The sequence below is a fragment of the Cydia amplana genome, chromosome 15 (genome assembly GCF_948474715.1).
Source record: "Cydia amplana chromosome 15, ilCydAmpl1.1, whole genome shotgun sequence".
Classification (NCBI taxonomy): domain Eukaryota; kingdom Metazoa; phylum Arthropoda; class Insecta; order Lepidoptera; family Tortricidae; genus Cydia; species Cydia amplana.
The window spans coordinates 10,882,341-10,902,504 of record NC_086083.1 but is presented as its reverse complement, the minus strand read 5'-3'; the positions used below and the strand labels follow the sequence as shown (position 1 = coordinate 10,902,504).

General features: G+C 37.8%; 1 protein-coding gene across 2 annotated transcripts; it reads right to left on the bottom strand.

The window, feature by feature from the left end:
- Positions 1-285: 285 nt before the first annotated feature.
- On the bottom strand, positions 286-6,503 carry LOC134654540 (uncharacterized). Of its 2 annotated transcripts, none has more exons than XM_063509989.1 (2): positions 6,447-6,503; positions 286-6,326 (listed from the first exon to the last, which is right to left on the bottom strand). In XM_063509989.1, the coding sequence occupies exon 2, from the start codon at positions 6,314-6,316 to the stop codon at positions 836-838; it is 5,481 nt and encodes a 1,826-aa protein (XP_063366059.1). In that variant the 5' UTR covers positions 6,317-6,326; positions 6,447-6,503; the 3' UTR covers positions 286-835. The 2 variants fall into 2 exon arrangements, with proteins under 2 accessions (XP_063366059.1, XP_063366060.1); XM_063509990.1 differs by lacking the exon at positions 6,447-6,503 and having other exon boundaries at positions 288-5,038; positions 5,131-5,377.
- Positions 6,504-20,164: the final 13,661 nt, after the last annotated feature.

Here is a 20,164-nt window from a genome sequence, read left to right as displayed (position 1 = left end):
TAAGAAACGGTTTTGGAACGAAACTTTAGGAACGACATTTGTCAATTGTGACATCTGCCTCACATTATAAATATAACCTTTCCTTTCATTTCTGTAACAATAGTTAACTTTATTGTTATTAACATTACAACAATTTATCAGATTATCACATAGATTGAGTATACACATTACGTTCTACAAGGAAACAAGAAAACAATCTAGCATTACCTATTGTCGTGACGTCTATACATATGCAAGGTTGACAACTAAAGTAATATTATTTATTACCTTAATATCAAACCGTGCCCGAGTTCTAACGAGACATAACGACAAGATATCTCTGAAAATACACAACACAATACTACAGAGTGAGAGATGAAGTGATTTCAAGATTTATACTCTGATTCAGATTCTAATACAATGTACTTTCTATTCTGATTGTTTGGCGGAGATTCTGTCTCCGCCGCGGGCCTCCACAACTCCCCGTATAGCCCGACCCTGTCCACTCACAACCATTTGGCTTATTCTTGGCTGTTTCTATTCTAATTCTCATTCTTCATTCTTAATTATCCCTTCATCTCTCTAATCCAATTACTGGTGAACTACATTTCTAACACTCACCGATTTAAACCCGCAGGTCTTCTTTCTTTCTATGCAACTTACTTCCCGCCACGCGAACATTGTTCCGTTGGGAAAAAACGTCTTCTTCCTCCTACTGTCAAAGATTCGTTAACCGTTTTAAAAACATTCTGTCAGTGCTGCCAGTGTAAACAATTAAAACTGTCCAAGGCATACACTTACCTGCTATTTTGTTGAGGATCGCGTTCGTCGCGACACTCCCCAACGGCGCGAGTTTCTATAGCAGGGCTATCAGCTGGCTAGTCCATTGGGCAATCTTTTCTCTCGCCCGGACAGCAGCTGCTCTCCTACTTCTTTCTTGATTGGCATTTGACACAGTTTCTACTCTCTCTACCTCTTCGTCACCTTCAGTCACCACTTTAGCACGCTCAGCACTGCCATTTCTCTGCACCCATTCTACGGGGGTGAGCATTCTGTCTGAACCATTGGTCTCCAATCTAACATCGTCCTCTACTGCAATTTCTTGTGGCATCTGTTCTGTTGATTCCCTTTCAGGATATCTGGTTTCTATTTCAGATATCTCTGTGATTCCCTGTAGTGAAGATTCCTCTGTCTCCCGTACGTCTGGATTTACTTGAATTCTTTCTTCTGTTCCTGGAACTTCTACTGTAGCTTCTTCCACCTCTAATGGATATAAGTGACCTATCGACCTTATAAATTCCTTTCCTTCAACATTGACCTTTGCAACTCTGCACTCTCCATCGGCTCCTCGTTCCAAACTAATGATCTTTCCCACCTTCCAGTTCTCTCTGTTTTTAGAGTCACCCTTAATCTGGACTATGTCACCAATATGAGGGCTTTGGTTAGTTTTAACTCGGGGTTCCTTGTGTGAATGTTGGTACCTTTCACGTAGACTGCAAAGATATTGTCCCAGAAACATCCTTTTAAATTCTTCTAGTATCACTCTACCCTTCTTCCATCCTTCTATTAGATTTTCTTTTGTGACTGAACCACCTGGATACGGATTTTGTATAGAAGGCTCAATCACTATACATTTCCCGTAGGTAAGAAAGTCTGCCGGCCTTAAAACATATTCTATGTCAGAACCAACACAAGTAAGTGGACGTGAATTCGCCACGGCTTCGATTTCTTTGACGACTGTACTTAGCTGTGAGTCATTTAGAACTCTCTTTTCTAAAGTTCTCTTCATGCAATTCTTCACAATGCCGACCAGCCTTTCATAAAAACCTCCATGCCATGGACTGAGCTGAGGGATAAACTTCCACCTTATTTTATTGTCCACGAAGTATGTGTTCGACAATAATTCTGCAGTTAATTTAAACTGCAATGCATTATCCGAGACTATGAGTTCTGGTTTTCCTCGTGTAGATATGAATCTTCTCATTGCAAGTAAACATTCCTCCGCAGTTACATCCTTAACTACTTCCATGTGAATTGCGCGTACGGCCAGGCATGTATATAGACAAATCCACCTTTTTCTCTTGTGTCCGTCCTCCGTGACGAAGATTGGCCCGAAATAGTCGATTCCGGTATATGTGAAAGGGGCACTATAATTAGCACGTTCTGCTGGCAGTGCTGGTGTGGGCGGAAGTTTGTAGGGACCACCTCCATGTTTAATACACTGCTGGCATTTTCTAATTATTCGCTGAACCTTCGCTCTTCCTTGAGGGATCCAGTATTTCTGGCGAATAATGCTCAGTGTATGTGGGGCTCCCACATGGTAGTATCTCTGATGAGTCTCCAGGATCAGTCTGTCTGTAAATTCTGAGTTCTTAGGTATCAGTATCGGATATTTGGTGTCATATGAACACATTGTGTTCATAAGCCGACCTTTACATCTTAATAATCCATCCATATCCACAAATAGTCCTAAATTCCTTGATAGGCTTGTTTCCTTGCCTGCTGCCTCTTGTGGAAAGTATAATTTTTGTAAATTCTTTATCTCTGTGCAATTTGTATCAACCGCGGTAGCCGAAACCTGCATCTGGCCATTGTCTTCTATATTCTCTATATCTATTGTCATTCCTTCCGTATTTTCCTGTTCTATGGTTCCTCTGATTGATTCTTCTACTTGAGATGATAGGTCCATCTCCATGGTATCCATTCTCGAGTCGGTTCCTGCGAAAAGAGCTGACTGGCTGTGGTCTTGCAACTTCGGCCAGCCCTCCTCACTCAGCGAAAGAAATTGAGGTCCATTGAACCACAGTTCCTTCTTCGTGTGCCAAAGTTCCGGTCGTGTTGCCAGATCTGCAGGGTTCAATTCTGTATTGACATATCTAGGCTCTATATCTTTGTTTTGTTTAATTTCGTTTATTCTTCTGCAAACGAATGGAGGCAATAACTTTTCTGATTTCATCCAGTATAAAACTATCTCACTGTCGGACCAAAGGCATAGTCGTTTCAATTCTATTCTAAGGGTGTCCTTTACATAAGTTAAGAGTCGCTTTCCGATGACGAATCCAAGTAATTCTAATTTTGGTATTTTGAGGTCTTCCGTGTGGTTTATAGGGGTAACCCGGGATTTAGCCATAATGAGCATGACTTTAGTGCTCTTTTCTTTCTTATTTACTAACCTCAGATATACTACAGCTGAGTAGGCTCTTTTAGATGCGTCAGTGAAGCAATGAAGTTCACATTCTGTGTCTTCATTCGGTGACAGGCCAACATGTCTAGGAATTTCTATTTCAGCAGCAGTCTTTATAGCACTTACTGCCTTCTGCCATTCTTCCTCTAAGTCCTCCGGCAATTGAGAATCCCATTTTTCTTTCCTTTTCCATAGTTCTTGAAGGAGGAGCTTCGCAGGCAAAATTAAGGGTGCCGCGAATCCACAAGGATCATATAATGAAGCAAGAGTTCGCAATATTCCTCGTTTTGTTGTAATTGTCTTGTCTTGCTTTGTGTCTGAGAGCACATCACCCAACCTTAGCTTCAGTGTATCCTTTCCCATGTGCCAGGTGAGTCCTAATACCTTTGTTGATTCAGTGTCTTTTGATCGAAACTGTTTTGGTATACTCTTCAACAATAGTTTGTTGTTGGATGTCCATTCTCTTATATTCATCGACAATTCTGTGAACGTCGCCCTAGTCTTGTTTACAAGATCACGAGCTTCCTCTAACGTGTCGGTTCCAGTGACTAGGTTGTCCACGTAGGTTCTTTCTGCTATTTTTGACATAAGGTTCTGGTCACCCTTTGACAAATGATGTCGAATCGTAGCCGTCAACAAAAATGGGCTAGATATTACCCCAAACGGGACACGACAGAAGCGCAGATGGAGAAGGTTTTTCTCAGTCACTCCTTGTTTAGAGTCTTTAAGCCATAAAAACCTGGTCACATCTCTATCCTCCTGTTGCAATCCTACTTGAAGAAAGGCCTTTTCAACATCTGCCGTTATTCCAATCTTGTTGACTCTGAATCTCAAAAGGAGAGCGGTCAAGTCTTCAAGCATCGAAGGTCCTCTGTACATGCATTCATTGAGGCTCTTACTATTCTTAAGTTTAGCTGAGCCATCGTACACCACACGCCCTTTCTTCCCCTTCGGAAGAATAATATGATGGGCAAGATAGTGAACAGGATGTGTCTTGGAATCAATTTCCGAAGGATCTATTACTTCTATAACCCCTGCGGCTAGTTGTTCTTTCAGAATGCTATCATACTCTTCCATGGCATCTTGTTCTAATCTTCTGATTAAGCTTGACAGTCTCCCATAAGCAAGACCATAATTAGTGGGTAAGTCAGGTGGGTATGTTATCCAGGGCCACTTTACCTGATATCTCTTATCCTCATATTTGACTGTTTCGTTAAAATGTTTGATTGCCTCTTCCTCTCTAGTTATCTTAGGAGAGTCTACAATCCCAATACTTTCTAAGGCCCAAAGAAACCTGATGTCCGGTTCCCGGAGTGGCAAGTCTGGTGTTACAAAATAGGGTATTACTGATTCTTGGCACTGGCAGTACATGATGACAGATAGTGTATTGTTATTCTCTTCTTGTAGCACCTTGCCGGCAATTATCCAGCCAAAATCTGTGTTAATTAAATATAAGTGCTCCTTCAGCAATAACATTTCTTTTCTGTAAAATGAATAACAATAGTCACCACCTATCAAAAGTTGTGGCTCTTCACTAGCAGACCCATCATCAGCTATAACATCTACTCCATGAATTCCATCCATACTCATGGGAGGACCAAGATAATTCGCTATACGGCGCACAATGTTTACTCGAATATCTCTTCTGATACCTCTTCTTGTTATGATTTGGATGTCAGCGGATGGGCTGGAAATGTTAACGGGGTTATCAGCACCGAAGACAAATACCATCAATTCATCTTCCTGATCTGCTGCTAAGTCAAGTTCTTTTGCAAGCTTCCTGGTAATATAGCTGCGACCACTGCCATTGTCAAGCATCAGTCTTCGTGTCTTAGTCTTGTTTGAGTTCTTCTGCCCCACCTCCACTATTGCCGTCTGTGGGTAAGAACAATAATTATGTTTAATATTGATGTCTTTATTTTTAGACATAGATGCCATAGATAACTCTATATTATTATTACTCCTACCTGGCTTTTGTGGACATAGAGCTTGATTATGACTTCCTTTGCAGAAGTAGCACGGCTTCCTATTGTGGCATGTCGTTGTTCTATGCCCTTCCTTGAAGCAAGTGTAACATCTTTTGCCGAGTTTCTTTTTCCTATCATTTATATCCCGAACCACTGTGCAAGATGCATTGTAGTGCGCACCTTGGCAAAAAATGCAAGCCATCTTAGGTTTCTTATTTTTTGTCATCTTCTCAGAATTCTCCGGTAGTTGTTTCCGTTTAAGAGACCCCCTTTTAATGGATATCCTTTTATTATCTTGCTTTCCCTTTTTATGGTGGGTAGTTATATGTAACGCTGCTGTAGAGATTGTGTCGCTAGTACTTGGGACGGGGCTTTCTTTCGCACTCTCCATTGCGGTTATAATCTTTTGAAGACCGCTTCGTATATTATCTATATTGTCCGTCAGCGTTAACAAGTATAGCTCATACACCACCTTTTCAGGGAATTTGGATAATATGGCAGACCGTAAGTTATTTCCATTTATGGTTTCTCCTAAACTTTGAAGAACTCTTAGATGTCTCTCTATTGTGTTAAAATTTGCCCTGCAATCCGTGGCATTCTGAGCTGCCCTTTGAAGATTATTGACGGCATCATAGTGTGCATCAATAACCTTCTGCTGGTTCCCAAACCTTTCTTTTAGTATTCCTACTGTTATGTCGTAATTCCGGTCAGTTATACCAAGACCCTCCACTGCCTGAAGAGCCTCCCCTTCAAGGCAGCCGAGAAGATATGCCATCTTTTCGGAATCCGGCAAGGCCTTGTCGTGGACATTACTTTTATATCTATCCCAAAACTCTGCCCACCGTAGAGTATCTCCTTTGAATTTTGGTAGTGTAAGTTTCGGCAGTTTTGCTGTGCTTTGTGTGACCGAAGACTGACCTTTTATAAGACTTTTCATCTCTACTTTCCATTCTTCTGCTTGAAACTGTGTCTGGGTAAACATTTTTAAACTTTCGCTTGATGTTCGACTACTTTTCTCCAAATAAAAATGAATTTCATCCGTCAGTTTGGAGTTGCACTCCTCTACCTTTTGGATCTGTTTGTTTAGATCATCCTCAGTGACAGCTTCCATGGCGGCGCTTTGTTTCATCAAGTTGACTAGACGCTCATGGATGAGCTCCAGACGAACTAACATGGCGTCGTCCATTTTGACCGTACTGAAAGTAAACAATTCCTTACAATCCTACGCCTAGTTTATAATTCTTGTTTCATTTGCATAACGTTTGCCAAACTGGCGCAGTACCAGATTCTTATAAGAAAGTTAAGGAAAAACTTACGTTTATATCCTTGCTTCCTTTGATTATCCACAAATTCCACAATATACCAACAGCACAGTGTATCTTCCGTGGTTAACTATAATTACGCTTTCGCGATAGGATTACTTGCAATAACCACTAATCTAAGTAACGCTTGCAAACAATAACAATCTTAGCCAAGCAAGTAAAGCCAAGCCATGTTTTTTCTTTTTCGATACTTTTGTTACGATTGCGAACATTGAACATTCATACCCAACTTCAGACCAAATATTTTCATACAAAACATCCGTCTGAAGTTATTCTTAGATTAAAAGAGCGCCGTAGTTGATAAGTGCGTTTCCATTTACAAATCCATATGTCATCTGATAATCGGCCTTAATAACCAATAACATAACCTTAATTTCTAAATTGGCCAATAACAAACGATTAGACCTAGTTAGGATAAATTTATGGTAACAAGAACAAACCATCACACTGCTGCCAACCTAACGAGTATGAGGCGTTTTTTCGCCTACAACTCTATCGATTTGTTATATCGACTTCACACTCTCCAACACCTGTGACATTTACGCTTGTACATCTATGTTACGTATCGTACCAATTCAAAATACAATAAATAGCTGGTAAATACATCAAATAAATTCACAATTAAATAAAACACATTTATTAGTATCAAATTATTGTTTTCTTTTGTATATTATATTAATGAGCCCGAGCTAGGATTCCTAGCATAGGGTTCTTCTGAATGACAAAAAAAGAAAATACGTTCTATTCCTGTGAGACCAAACTAGGATTCCTAGGCTATGGACTCTGTACCTCATGTATGTCTAACTGTTAAACGTACATCTAACTTCTGAGTCTTTCTATGAGTTTCTAGGTCTCCACCATCCTATGAGTTTCTAGGTCTCCACCGTCCTGTGAGTTTCTAGGTCTCCACCGTTCTGTGAGTTTCTAGGTCTCCACCATCCTGTGAGTTTCTAGGTCTCCACCGTCCTGTGAGTTTCTAGGTCTCCACCGTTCTGTGAGTTTCTAGGTCTCCACCGTCCTGTGAGTTTCTAGGTCTCCACCGTCCTATGAGTTTCTAGCTCTCCACCGTTCTATGAGTTTCTAGGTCTCCACCGTCCTCTTCTAACACCTTTCCGTTCTACCTCGGAGCCTCCCGAGCCAAACGAGAAGGTATAGGTTCTACTAAACATGCTTCGCTTACTAATAATATGCTCGCACAGCATCTCCACCATTTTGTCGTGACGTCTATACATATGCAAGGTTGACAACTAAAGTAATATTATTTATTACCTTAATATCAAACCGTGCCCGAGTTCTAACGAGACATAACGACAAGATATCTCTGAAAATACACAACACAATACTACAGAGTGAGAGATGAAGTGATTTCAAGATTTATACTCTGATTCAGATTCTAATACAATGTACTTTCTATTCTGATTGTTTGGCGGAGATTCTGTCTCCGCCGCGGGCCTCCACAACTCCCCGTATAGCCCGACCCTGTCCACTCACAACCATTTGGCTTATTCTTGGCTGTTTCTATTCTAATTCTCATTCTTCATTCTTAATTATCCCTTCATCTCTCTAATCCAATTACTGGTGAACTACATTTCTAACACTCACCGATTTAAACCCGCAGGTCTTCTTTCTTTCTATGCAACTTACTTCCCGCCACGCGAACATTGTTCCGTTGGGAAAAAACGTCTTCTTCCTCCTACTGTCAAAGATTCGTTAACCGTTTTAAAAACATTCTGTCAGTGCTGCCAGTGTAAACAATTAAAACTGTCCAAGGCATACACTTACCTGCTATTTTGTTGAGGATCGCGTTCGTCGCGACACCTATAGCAGATGTGTTCTACATACGATTTCGGCCTGTGAGATGTTTAGTGCACAGAACTTTTTAAAGGTACTTAACTATTACTTACTGTTACTAAAACAGATTATTTACAAAATTTTTGACAAATTTAACTGATATTAAATGACACATTCGACATATTGGGGCAATTGCTTATTGAAATCGTTATTGTTTTTCCAGGTACAGAGATATTGGTTTGTTGAACTTCCGAAACTGGCCTTGGCTGTGATAAAGTAGTATGACTAGTTGGCTGTTGGCCCTGCTGAGATGGCGAAGGAGGCCGAGGATCTGATGTACCGAGTGGTGACTGTGGATCATGAAGAATTTGACTGTAAAGAACGGGTGATTGAAAATGAGCTGGCAATGTATGTGGGCTAGGAGATTTTGGCGGTGGACTATGATCCTCAATGTAAACAGGAGGGTCACGGGAACAGCCTGGCTGTGGATTGATGTAAATTGATGATGGTTGGGGTACATCTTTTTGAGACTTGGCTGTGTTTGTTGCCACAACAATATTCTTGGTGATATTTTTAGTGATTGATTGTTTATTCTCAATCGAATCCTCGATGTACCCTTCTGCAACTTTATCGGATTTCCAACCGCCATGCCTTTTCAGCACCAGAAGATTGGCTCCAGAGTCTGCAAGGAGTGTAGCTGACGAACGGCGGAAACAATGTCCGGTATAGAGGTCCGGGCAATCTAGTTTTAAAAATGTTGCTATTTGCTTGGGCATAGATAAAATTGTGTGACGTCCAATAACTTGTTTTGTGCATTTCCCTTTCCGGTAGTTTAGAAAGAGTCTGTCTGTTTTGATATCATCAGGCCGAAGAGCATAATATTTTTTGAAAATATGCATAAATTCATCTGCAACCACAAATGATCTATCAATGTGAGTCTTGGTGTCTCGTAATTGGAATATCACTATGTCACCGTGAAATTTTATATCTTTGGTGGTGATATTAGTTAACTCGATACCTCTACACGCACCATTGATGCCCAAGATCAATGCAACCTGAAAAGAAGTTGATATGTGAGCATACTAGTAGGTATGGTAGGTATTATGTAACAAATATTTTATAGAAAATATCAAATAATAGAATAATTTTAGATTAGTTTACTTTTTAATTTTTAATAATAATTTTATTTAATAATAGAATAGTTTTAGATTAGTTTACTTTTTGATTTAATGTAATCTTTTTTTTTATTTAGGCAAAGTAGTAAATATGTACATAATTATATAAATAAGAAACACAAACAAACATTTAGTTATACAAATAAAGTTTTTCAAGTTACCTGTCAACTTAAGCAAAGCAATTAGGCATGAGGCATGATTATGATGAATGCAAAAAGTTGTCATATTTACTTACTTTTATGGCCAGATATGTTTCATCGGGTGCTTCATTTAGAAATGTTTGGACATTTTCGGAGGTAAATATTTTTGATTTTTTTGCCTTATATCCAGTAGACTGGCGTTTTAACCAAGCAACCAACTTAACATAGTCTTTTATGTTAATGTTCTGCTTAAGCTGTATAGTCGCTTTAAGCATTGAGTACATTGCCCACAATGTCGAGGGTTTTTTGGTTCTTGCCAGTTCCGTAAAATAAGCCAGAAATACATTCTCGGAGAAACCGTGGGCATTTTTGTCAGTCTTCCAGCTTATAAAATTTTGATAGGTGTTCATGTATTTCTCCTTTGATTTTGGCGGCAACAAGTTATTAATTGCTAATTCTGCCTCCGCCCTCAATCCCGGCGGAGTACAATTAATTTCTTCGTCGCTGTTATCATCGGAACTCATTATGAAAATTTATTTATAATCTTTATAATAAAAATCCAACTTCACAACAAAAGTTTTTTAATTTTCCTTCCAATCCCGCCATAATTGTTTTTTTTTTAGGGAAGTCGTTCGTATTTCGCGTGTGTAGTGTTCGAATAGACCTTATTAGGGCCATTATACACAATCTGATAATAAGAATCTCAATTTCTATAAATAAAATAAATGCAGAGGATTTAAAATATTGTCTATGGTCTATGGTGACTTACGTATAGACAAAATTTTAAATTTATTCATCAACACATTGAATCACACAGATTTGTATTCTTAATATCAGTACGTTCGTGTATAACAGGCGTTAACACGGATATTTTGGTCCGATAACCATTCATTCACAAAAAAAATATATATATAATTCGGCTGTTTAGCCTGTTCATGGACACAGACCCCATGTTTACATTAGAATTTAAAAAAAAATTACTTCCCGGCCTAGGCCTTCAATTTCGTATGAAATTCCTTTACAGTTCCCTGGAGTTGCTCCGCCCTAAACGTGATACTTCGAAGCCTGATATAACGCCCGGAGTGACGACATTTCATTGCATGTTTGAGAAAAAACATAAAATAGTCAAATGTACTTCAGAATTTAAACATGGAATCGTAGAAAAATAACTTAAAACTAGGCATCATATCATTATTCAAAATGTTATTTTCAGTAGAGTTTTTAGATATTTCACTTGATTCAAAGTTGTTAGTCATCACTTGGCTTGATGACTGTGGCATAAAAACGGTTGAATATTTATCTTTTTCATGAATGGGATCTACCATATTATCCAAATCCTCTTCTGCGTGAATATGTTGAAGGACACTTCCAGGAATGTTGGAACTTTGCAGACCAGATTTTGGATCGCATCCAAATAACGCACGATAAAGAGATCTACCGATTATTCGATGATATGACGCATTTTTTTTTTTGATATTGCACAAACTTACACCCAAAGGACCAGTTTGTTGAATTGTTGTCACGCATTCAAGTGCGGAGCATATTTTCAACATCTTGGTTACTGCGTTCTACGCTACCCTGAGTTTGTGGGTGACGAGGGCGTCCATGAACAATCTTACATTCTGGTCACATTTTTACCATCTCCTCGATTATTTTGGCAGTAAACTCGCGCCCTTTATCGCTTTGTAAAACATACAGCGCTCCAAAGGTCAAAAAAATATCAATTAACTGTTGCGCAACTTCAGATGCCTGTTTAGACCGCAACGGACGCAGTTGAAGGAATTTTGTGGCATGGTCTTGGTAGTTCAACAACCATTTGTAACCTTCATCTGCTGCTGACTGTAAATCTATGAGATCAACTTGGCCCCTACAGTTAAAATCTTTTGATATAATTGGTTTTGTAACAAGGCCTTTTTTTGGTAAGTGACGTTTGGCTTCGCAGATTGGGCATAAGGAGACAAATATTTCAATTGCCCTTTTTTGAATATAAAGTTTATTTTTTATAGCATACAACATTTTGTCTCGCCCACCGTGGCCACTTTCCTTGTGAATTTCCATTAAAGTATCAAAATACTGGTCCATGGGTACTACTGGAATAGTAGGGTCTTCTGGATTATTTTTCTTTAAGATCAAATAATAATCTTCACCGGCCACATTCATAAGATCGTATTTTTTACTCCAATTATATTGTGTAGGATTCCGGCGAACACACAGACTTGTCATTCTCGCGCTCGTAAAACTCGGTCCTTTTTCCATGGTTTCTTTACTGTTCCACATTGACAAAAATAGAAATCCTTTAATTGTACATCAAAATTGTTCTTAAAGTTACTGTTCACAGACATATTTATTTATCACGTTTTCTTTGTTTATTTCACTTCGCAATTTAGCAACACATTCTCTGTATCCGACGCCATTGTTGTTGTTATGTCAGGCAGCGCCACGAGTGTTAAAAATGGGAACTAGAAACTGTCAAAGCGGCGGCCAATGACTCGCTGTATTACATTACGGCTAGCCGTGTTGAAGAACGTATGGCGCCGAATACATTCCGGCGGATTTTCATTCAGCCGCATTCAATCCGGCTAATCGTTAAACCGGATGCTACGGCTGACAGAAAGGAAGAGAGTTAAACCAGAGACAACATGCATAGACATAAAATGTACAGGCATAGTGTAAGGGCTCTACACACGATGCTACCAAATCTTATGAGGACATATACCCATCTTAGAGTATAGCTAAGCACCACACACGACAACGATACCAAAATGTATACCTATCTCTGTTTAGCACCTACATTGTGAGAGAGACGAAATATCCCAAAATATATCGTAATTCGTAATATATACCGAGCTATCGTAACGTAACATAACATCTTCTTAAGGTAACTTAAGATGCCTTGCTATGTATAAGATATCGTAAGATAGGTACCAAAATATACGAACATTATAGCTTCGTTTGTGGATTCTGTCAAATAGTACGTAAAAGATATCGTAAGATGCCTTGCTATAAGATATCTTATGATATATTATCGCTCCGTCTGTGACGGGCTTTAAGTAAGAGAAGGTAAAAAATGTGTACACCTACTTATTTTAAAATGATCACAATTCACAACAAACTTAGTACTCGCCTTGGTAATCCGTATGGCGTATTCGTATCAACAATCCACTGTACCACACTTATGCGTATTGCGTAATTGCTAATTGCGTACTATGATATGATAACCATTGACCACAACACGAAATGAATGCCGATAGTAGACTAAACTAACATCGTCGTCGGGTATTCGCACACTTTCGGCCGAATGCCATTTCTGTACGGTTACCATCAGTTTGTCACTGACATAAAAGCCGTCGAGAACGTAATTTACTTTCTATACATCTCGCTCGCACTCGCATATTAGTGCAAACGGGATGTATAGAAAGTAAATTAGGTTCTCGACGGCGTTTATGTCAGTGACAAACTGATGGTAACCGTACTTAGCTCATTTTGGCGGAGTTCTCCTCAACTCTACTTGGAGTCTGGCTCGGTATATCGGAAATGCACTCTTGTTTTATTTTTATATTATTATTATTAAAATGTAAATAAATATTATAATATTTATTTATATTTTTTGGTTCTTCCTATTATTGCTGCTTGATACTAGTCATGGGCTTCGTTGTTAGGGTTGGTTGTTTTTTAGGGTTCCGTACCCAAAGGGTAAAAACGGGACCCTATTACTAAGACTCCGCTGTCCGTCCGTCCGTCTGTCACCAGGCTGTATGCTGTATCTCACGGACCGTGATAGCTAGACAGTTGAAATTTTCACAGATGATGTATTTCTGTTGCCGCTATAACAACAAATACTAAAAACAGAATAAAATAAAGATGTAAGTGGGTCTCCCATACAACAAACGTGATTTTTGACCGAAGTTAAGCAACGTTGGGCGGGGTCAGTACTTGGATGGGTGACCGTTTTTTTGCTCTATTTTTTGTTGATGGTGCGGAACCCTCCGTGCGCGAGTCCGACTCACACTTGTTTTTTTTCCCACCTCCCTCCTCTGATATTTTCTTACTGGTTTTTCTTTTCCATTACTTGTTTATTTTTAATATTTATCTTTTCTTTATTATTTTATACATCTGGTATCCTTAAATCTAATAAACTAAAACTACTTTCTTTTTAAACAATCTTTTTCTAAATAAGCATTTGTAAAGGACTTTTTCCAAATCATAATCTTTAGAAGATACCTAAAGTCAGGTATAATCTCACAAAAATAACTGTTTTTATTATTTTTACCATTACATAAATCAGCGAATCACATTTATTGATTTAAAATCCCATATATTTATTTTTACCTTTTCTTTATTATTTTATACATCTGGGAACCTTAAATCTATTGAAGTAATCTAAAGCTACTTTCTTTTTAAAACAATATTTTTCTAAATAAGCACTTTTAAAACATAATCTTTAGAAGATATTTAAAGTCAGGTATAATCTTACAAAAATAACTGTTTTATTTATTTTTACCGTTACATAAGTCAGCGAATCACATTTATTAATTTACCATCCCATATATTTATTTTTATCTTTTTTTTATTATTATATACATCTGGGATCCTTAAATCTATTAAACTAATATTAAGACTACTTTTTTCTTAAACAATATTTTTCTAAATAAGCTTTTTTAAACTTTTTAACATAATCTTTAGAGGATAGGTACCTAGAGTCAGGTATAATCTTATAAAAATATAAGGTTTTTTTATTTATTTTTACCGTTTCATAAATCAGCGAGTCACATTTGTTATTTTACAATCATTTATTTTTGGGCTGGTGACTTTACTTTGGAGCCGTTTGCCTTTGCAACCTTTATCATAATTTTCCTAGCATATCTCATAAATGTATGTCGAGTGTTACCAATTCCCATAGGTTACCTACATTGATGTTTCTACCAGGGATGTTGCGAACATCCGCATCCGCATCCGCAACCGCGGAACTTCCGCATTATTTTCAACATCCGCATCTGCATCCGCATCCGCATAAAATCGATGCGGAGCTTATGCGGATGCGGATGTCGAACAAGTCGGTACAGGAACGTCTTAGCGGCGGCGTAAGTGCTAGGTACTTTCGTCATTACCTATAACGAAATCGTCTAGATCCAGAAAAGTCGGCCAAGTTACTGTTTATTAAGTATAACGCACCTATATTCTTGCTCAAATACTAAACGTTTCGTTTTTTTTAAATAAAAAAATACTAAAAATGTAATATTTGACGTTTTCTAAGTACCTAAACTTGACATCCGCATCCGCATCCGCGGATGTGAGCCTTTAAATATCCGCATCCGCATCCGCGGATGTCAAAAAATCTGCATCCGCAACATCCCTGGTTTCTACCCATACTATGTTCGCACTCCAGGCGTTCGTAGTCAAATCTAGGGCATTCTACCAAAATATGGGGTATTGACTCGATCGTCCTGTTGTCGCAAACACAGTATGGGGAGGAGCCGATCTTAAATCTATACAAATAGGGTTGGTTGTTGTGCCTGCTTCTTTTTCTTTGGGTGTAAGTTCTCGGGGCAGCGGCTTATGGCGTATATCTGGAGGTCTGGTGTAGTGGGCTATTTGGTTAAGATGTTTATGATGAGAATTGTCGGCTCTGTCAAACATAGTTTTGGCGATCTTTCCTATGAATTCAGGTTCTCCCATTTAAGATCTCTTTAGATTAGGCTGTTTCTAACGTACCTAGGGGCGGCCACTATGGTCCTAAGTACCTGGTTCTCTTGTGCTCTTAGTCGCTTTTTATTTGTTTCTGAGGTCAGTGCGTACCAGGCTGGTGCCGCATATGTCAGCCTCGACCTTACATAGGTTTTGTAGATGTTTAACTTTGTCTTTAGTGGTAGTCTGCCTTTGAATATGGGGTATAGTTTGCTTCTAGCTGTTTTGGATCTAGATTACTTCAGATATTTGATATGTCAATGTCTGTGTCATAGTCTTCTGCCTATGACTACTCCCAAGTACTTAATTTTGGGGGACCAGTTTATTTTTTCCCGCGCGCGGCTTACAAACTCGCTTCCCTCCCCCGTCCCCCGGCCCTACGCTCGTCGCATACCTACGATACGATGCGCTTTTTAACCGCCTTCAAAAAAAAAGGAGGTTCTCAGTTTGACCCGTATGTATGTATGTATGTATGTATGTATATTTGTTCGCGATTATCTCGCGTTTGGCTAACCGATTTTGATGCGGTTTTCAGAAAAGTGTTTCTTACATTCCGGAGAAGGTTTTAGTATACATAGATCTGAGCTGATGCCGAACCCTGGCTGTACCTAGTGGAACTCAGGTTTGGTGCAACATAGGCCCACGCTACTTTGGTCATCTGTCACATCTTGATGAGCACTTGGGAGAGCAGTACCGTAAAACGAGGTGACTTTAGGAAATTTTGGGGATACTTTGATAGTTTTAAAACTGCCACTAAATTATCATTATTCATTATTTTCTCGAACTGTTCGTGTAACAAGTTAGATTATTATACATACTTGTTTACCTACTACTAAAAAATCCGAATAAAAATATGTAATGGCTGAAAAACTGAAATATCGAAGTCGCCCCTGCATTTGAAAGTCACCCCGGTTTACTACCCAAGATAGAGCTGATGCTGAACCCTTGCTGTAGTGGAACTTAGGTTTGGTGCAACATAGGCACACTTTGTTTTGGTTAACCGACTTGTCGTCGTGTGCCTATGTTGCAGAGTTCCACTAGGTGGGTCGATGAACTTTTTTCTAACTGCCTTTAAAAAAAGGACGTTCTCAGTTTGACCCGTATTTATGTATGTATGTGGTATGTTTGTTCGTGATTATCTCGCGTTTGGCTGAATCGATTTTGATGCGGTTTTCAGAAAAGTATTTGTTACATTCTGGAGAAGGTTTTAGTGTACAGTACATGGATGGTTTGAAAAACCAATTGGACCCGGTAGGTGGCGATGCTATCGGTATACCTACTAACAAATTTATGTTGCTGAAACCGATTTAGATAAAATAGTGGGAGTGGGAGTCGGACTCGGACTGGGACTGGGAATGGGAGTGGGAGCAATATACATACAAATCGTTTAGCACCAAAACGTCATATTATGTTGTGTCGCGATTATCATCGAGTTAGGTCATCACCAACAGTAGATAGTTACTAGCCCAAAACTAAATGGGGAGCCTAACTAGTATTTTAGCCCAAAACCTAAAATAAATGAAGTACCTACCTATCACTAAAAAGTAAAAAATAAAATAAAAATAATAATTAAAAAATTAAAAATAAACAAAATTAAAATAACTTAATATAATAACTTTTTTTAAAAAAGGGAACCGCCTTCAAAAAACCAACCCACTGAAAAGTACAAAATAATTTTTATATGGCACCCTTTTACGTGTCCGGTCCCTATCCCGTCGTAAAGCAAAATTTTGTCAAAAAGTAATGAATACCTAATAATAAGAAAATTAATAATCATCCGGGTAATTACTTAGTTTTTGAAGGCGGTGCCAAACGTGCAAACCAACAAAAACAGTCTTTACTACCAATCAGAAAAAAAATACTAGTACCAATACAAATACAAATAATTTATTGAGAAAAGTATAGTACAGTGGTTGCTCTTAAAGACTAATCTATATATATAAATGCAAGTGTCCTGACTGACTGACTGACTGACTGACTGATTCATCAACGCAGAGCCGAAACTACAAAAGCTAGAAAGTTGAAATTTGCACACTAGGTTGAATTTATAAAGTGTATAAGAGATAAGAAGCGATTTTGAAAAATTCAACCCCTAAGGGGGTTAAAAAGGGGATGAAAGGTTGTATGGGGTGCAAGTTTTATTTTAAGCTAGGATTTTGAAACTTTGTAAAAATGTACTATATTAAAAAACAAGAAAACTAATTTCTGCGTTTTCGAAAATTCATCCCCCAAGGTGGTGAAAAAGGGGTTGAAAGTTTGTATGGAGATCGAATATTTTTGTGAGTGTTGGACTTGCAACTTTGTATATGGGGATATTATTATAAGACGGGAAAAGCAATTTCAGCGTTTTTGAAAATTCATCCCCTAACAGGGTTAAAAAGGGGTTGAAAGTTTGAATCCATTACAAATGCTTTGAAACTTCTTAGAAAGGCATAATAGCCGATGACAAAAAAAAGTAATTGCGACGTTTTAGGTAATTCAACCCCTAAGGGGGTATAAAAGGGGATGAAACTTTGTCCTGGGGTGCAAATTTTATTTTAAGCTAGGACCTTGAAACTTCGTAAAAAGGTATTAAATTAAAAAACAAGAAAACTAATTTCAGCGTTTTTAAAAATTCATCCCCCAAGGTGGTAAAAAAGGGGTTGAAAATTTGTACGGAGATCAAATATTTTTGAGAGTGCGGGACTTGAATCTTTGTATTTGGGGATATTATTAAAATACAGGAAAAGTAATTTCAGCGTTTTGTAAAATTCATCCCCTAACAGGGTTAAACAGGGGTTGAAAGTTTGAATCCATTACAAATGCTTTGAAACTTCTTAGAAAGGCATAATAGCCGATTACAAAAAAAAAGTAATTGCAACGTTTTTAGAAATTCAACCCCTAAGGGGGTTAAAAAGGGGATGAAAGTTCGTCATAGGGTGCAAATTTTATTTTAAGCTAGGAACTTGAAACTTTGCAAAAAGGTATTAAATTAAGATACAAGAAAACAAATTTCAGCGTTTTTAAAAATTTATCCCCCAAGGTGGTAAAACATGGGGTTGAAAATTTGTACGGATATCAAATATTTTTGAGAGTGCGGGACTAGAATCTTTGTATTTGATGATATTATTAGAAGACAGGACAAGTTATTTCAGTGTTTTGTAAAATTAATCCCCTAACAGGGTTAAAAAGGGGTTGAAAGTTTGTATGGAGTTCAAATTTTATTTTAAGCTAGGAACTTTAAACTTCGTAAAAATATATGTTATTGAAATACAAGAAAACTAATTTCAGCGTTTTTGAATATTCATCCCCTAAAGTGGTGAAAAAGGGGTTGAAAGTTTGTAAGGATATCAAACATTTTTTCGAACGCAGGACTTGAATCTTTGTATTTGGGGATATTATTAAAATACAGGAAAAGTAATTTCAGCGTTTTGTAAAATTCATCCCCTAACAGGGTTAAACAGGGGTTGAAAGTTTGAATCCATTACAAATGCTTTGAAACTTCTTAGAAAGGCATAATAGCCGATTACAAAAAAAAGTAATTGCAACGTTTTTGGAAATTCAACCCCTAAGGGGATTAAAAAGGGGATGAAAGTTCGTCTCAGGGTGCAAATTTTATTTTAAACTAGGAACTTGAAACTTTGCAAAATTAAGATACAAGAAAACAAATTTCAGCGTTTTTAAAAATTCATCCCCCAAGGTGGTAAAACATGGGATTGAAAATTTGTACGGATATCAAATATTTTTGAGAGTGCGGGACTTGAATCTTTGTATTTGGGGATATTATTAGAAGACAGGAAAAGTTATTTCAGCGTTTTGTAAAATTCATCCCCTAACAGGGTTAAAAAGGGGTTGAAAATCTGTATGGAGCTCAAATTTTATTTTAAGCTAGGAACTTGAAACTTCGTAAAAATAAATGTTATTAAAATACAAGAAAACTTATTTCAGCGTTTTTGAATATTCATCCCCTAAAGTGGTGAAAAAGGGGTTGAAAGTTTGTATGGATATCAAACATTTTTTCGAACGCGGGACTTGAATCTTTGTATTTCGGGATATTATTAAAATACAGGAAAAGTAATTTCAGCGTTTTGTAAAATTCATCCCCTAACAGGGTTAAACAGGGGTTGAAAGTTTGAATCCATTACAAATGCTTTGAAACTTTTTAGAAAGGCATAATAGCCGATTACAAAAAAAGTAATTGCAACGTTTTTGGAAATTCAACCCCTAAGGGGGTTAAAAAGGGGATGAAAGTTCGTCTTAGGGTGCAAATTTTATTTAAAGCTAGGAACTTGAAACTTCGTAAATAGGTAGTTAGGTAGTAGGTTTTATTAAATAGAGGAAATGAAAATCTTCTAAGGGGGTTTAGAGGGATTACATCGAGGACAATTTTATTCAGTTAGGGGCTTGAAACTTCGTAGGTTGTGAAAGAAAAGTCTCATGCGTTGTATAATATTAATAATTAAGAAATGATTAACCGTCCTACCGCAATAGAATATATAACCACCAATATACAAATCCACGCGTACGAAGTCGCGGGCAACAGCTAGTAATTTATAAAGACAAGTGATTTACAAATGCCTGAACTAGGATTCCCTGTGTTTCAGGCAGCAAAGGACAATATTAATTATTTATTACTTATTCACTTAATTATAAACTATAGGTATGGTACACAATATAAGTCTTATTACCTAAACAAAAAGTGGATTCTTAAGTTCCATTAAATATCAGAGTACAGTAGGTAATCATTTTACGACTATTAGTAAGTTCTCTGTATCATCGTATACGTCATCTTTTGAAGGGCGTTGCTATTAAGACGTGTCTTATTGGTGTTAAGTAAAATTGCTTGCTGGACATTTTTGGTCAGGTACAGCATACTATTTTTTGCATCAGCAGAATTATAAACGGGGCCAAAGTCAATATTGCGTAAATCATCTCCAAGTTT

What these genes read in the sequence shown, in the direction of transcription:
- LOC134654540 (XM_063509989.1), bottom strand. Translation starts at nt 6,316, where the DNA reads ATGGACGACGCCATGTTAGTTCGTCTGGAGCTCATCCATGAGCGTCTA.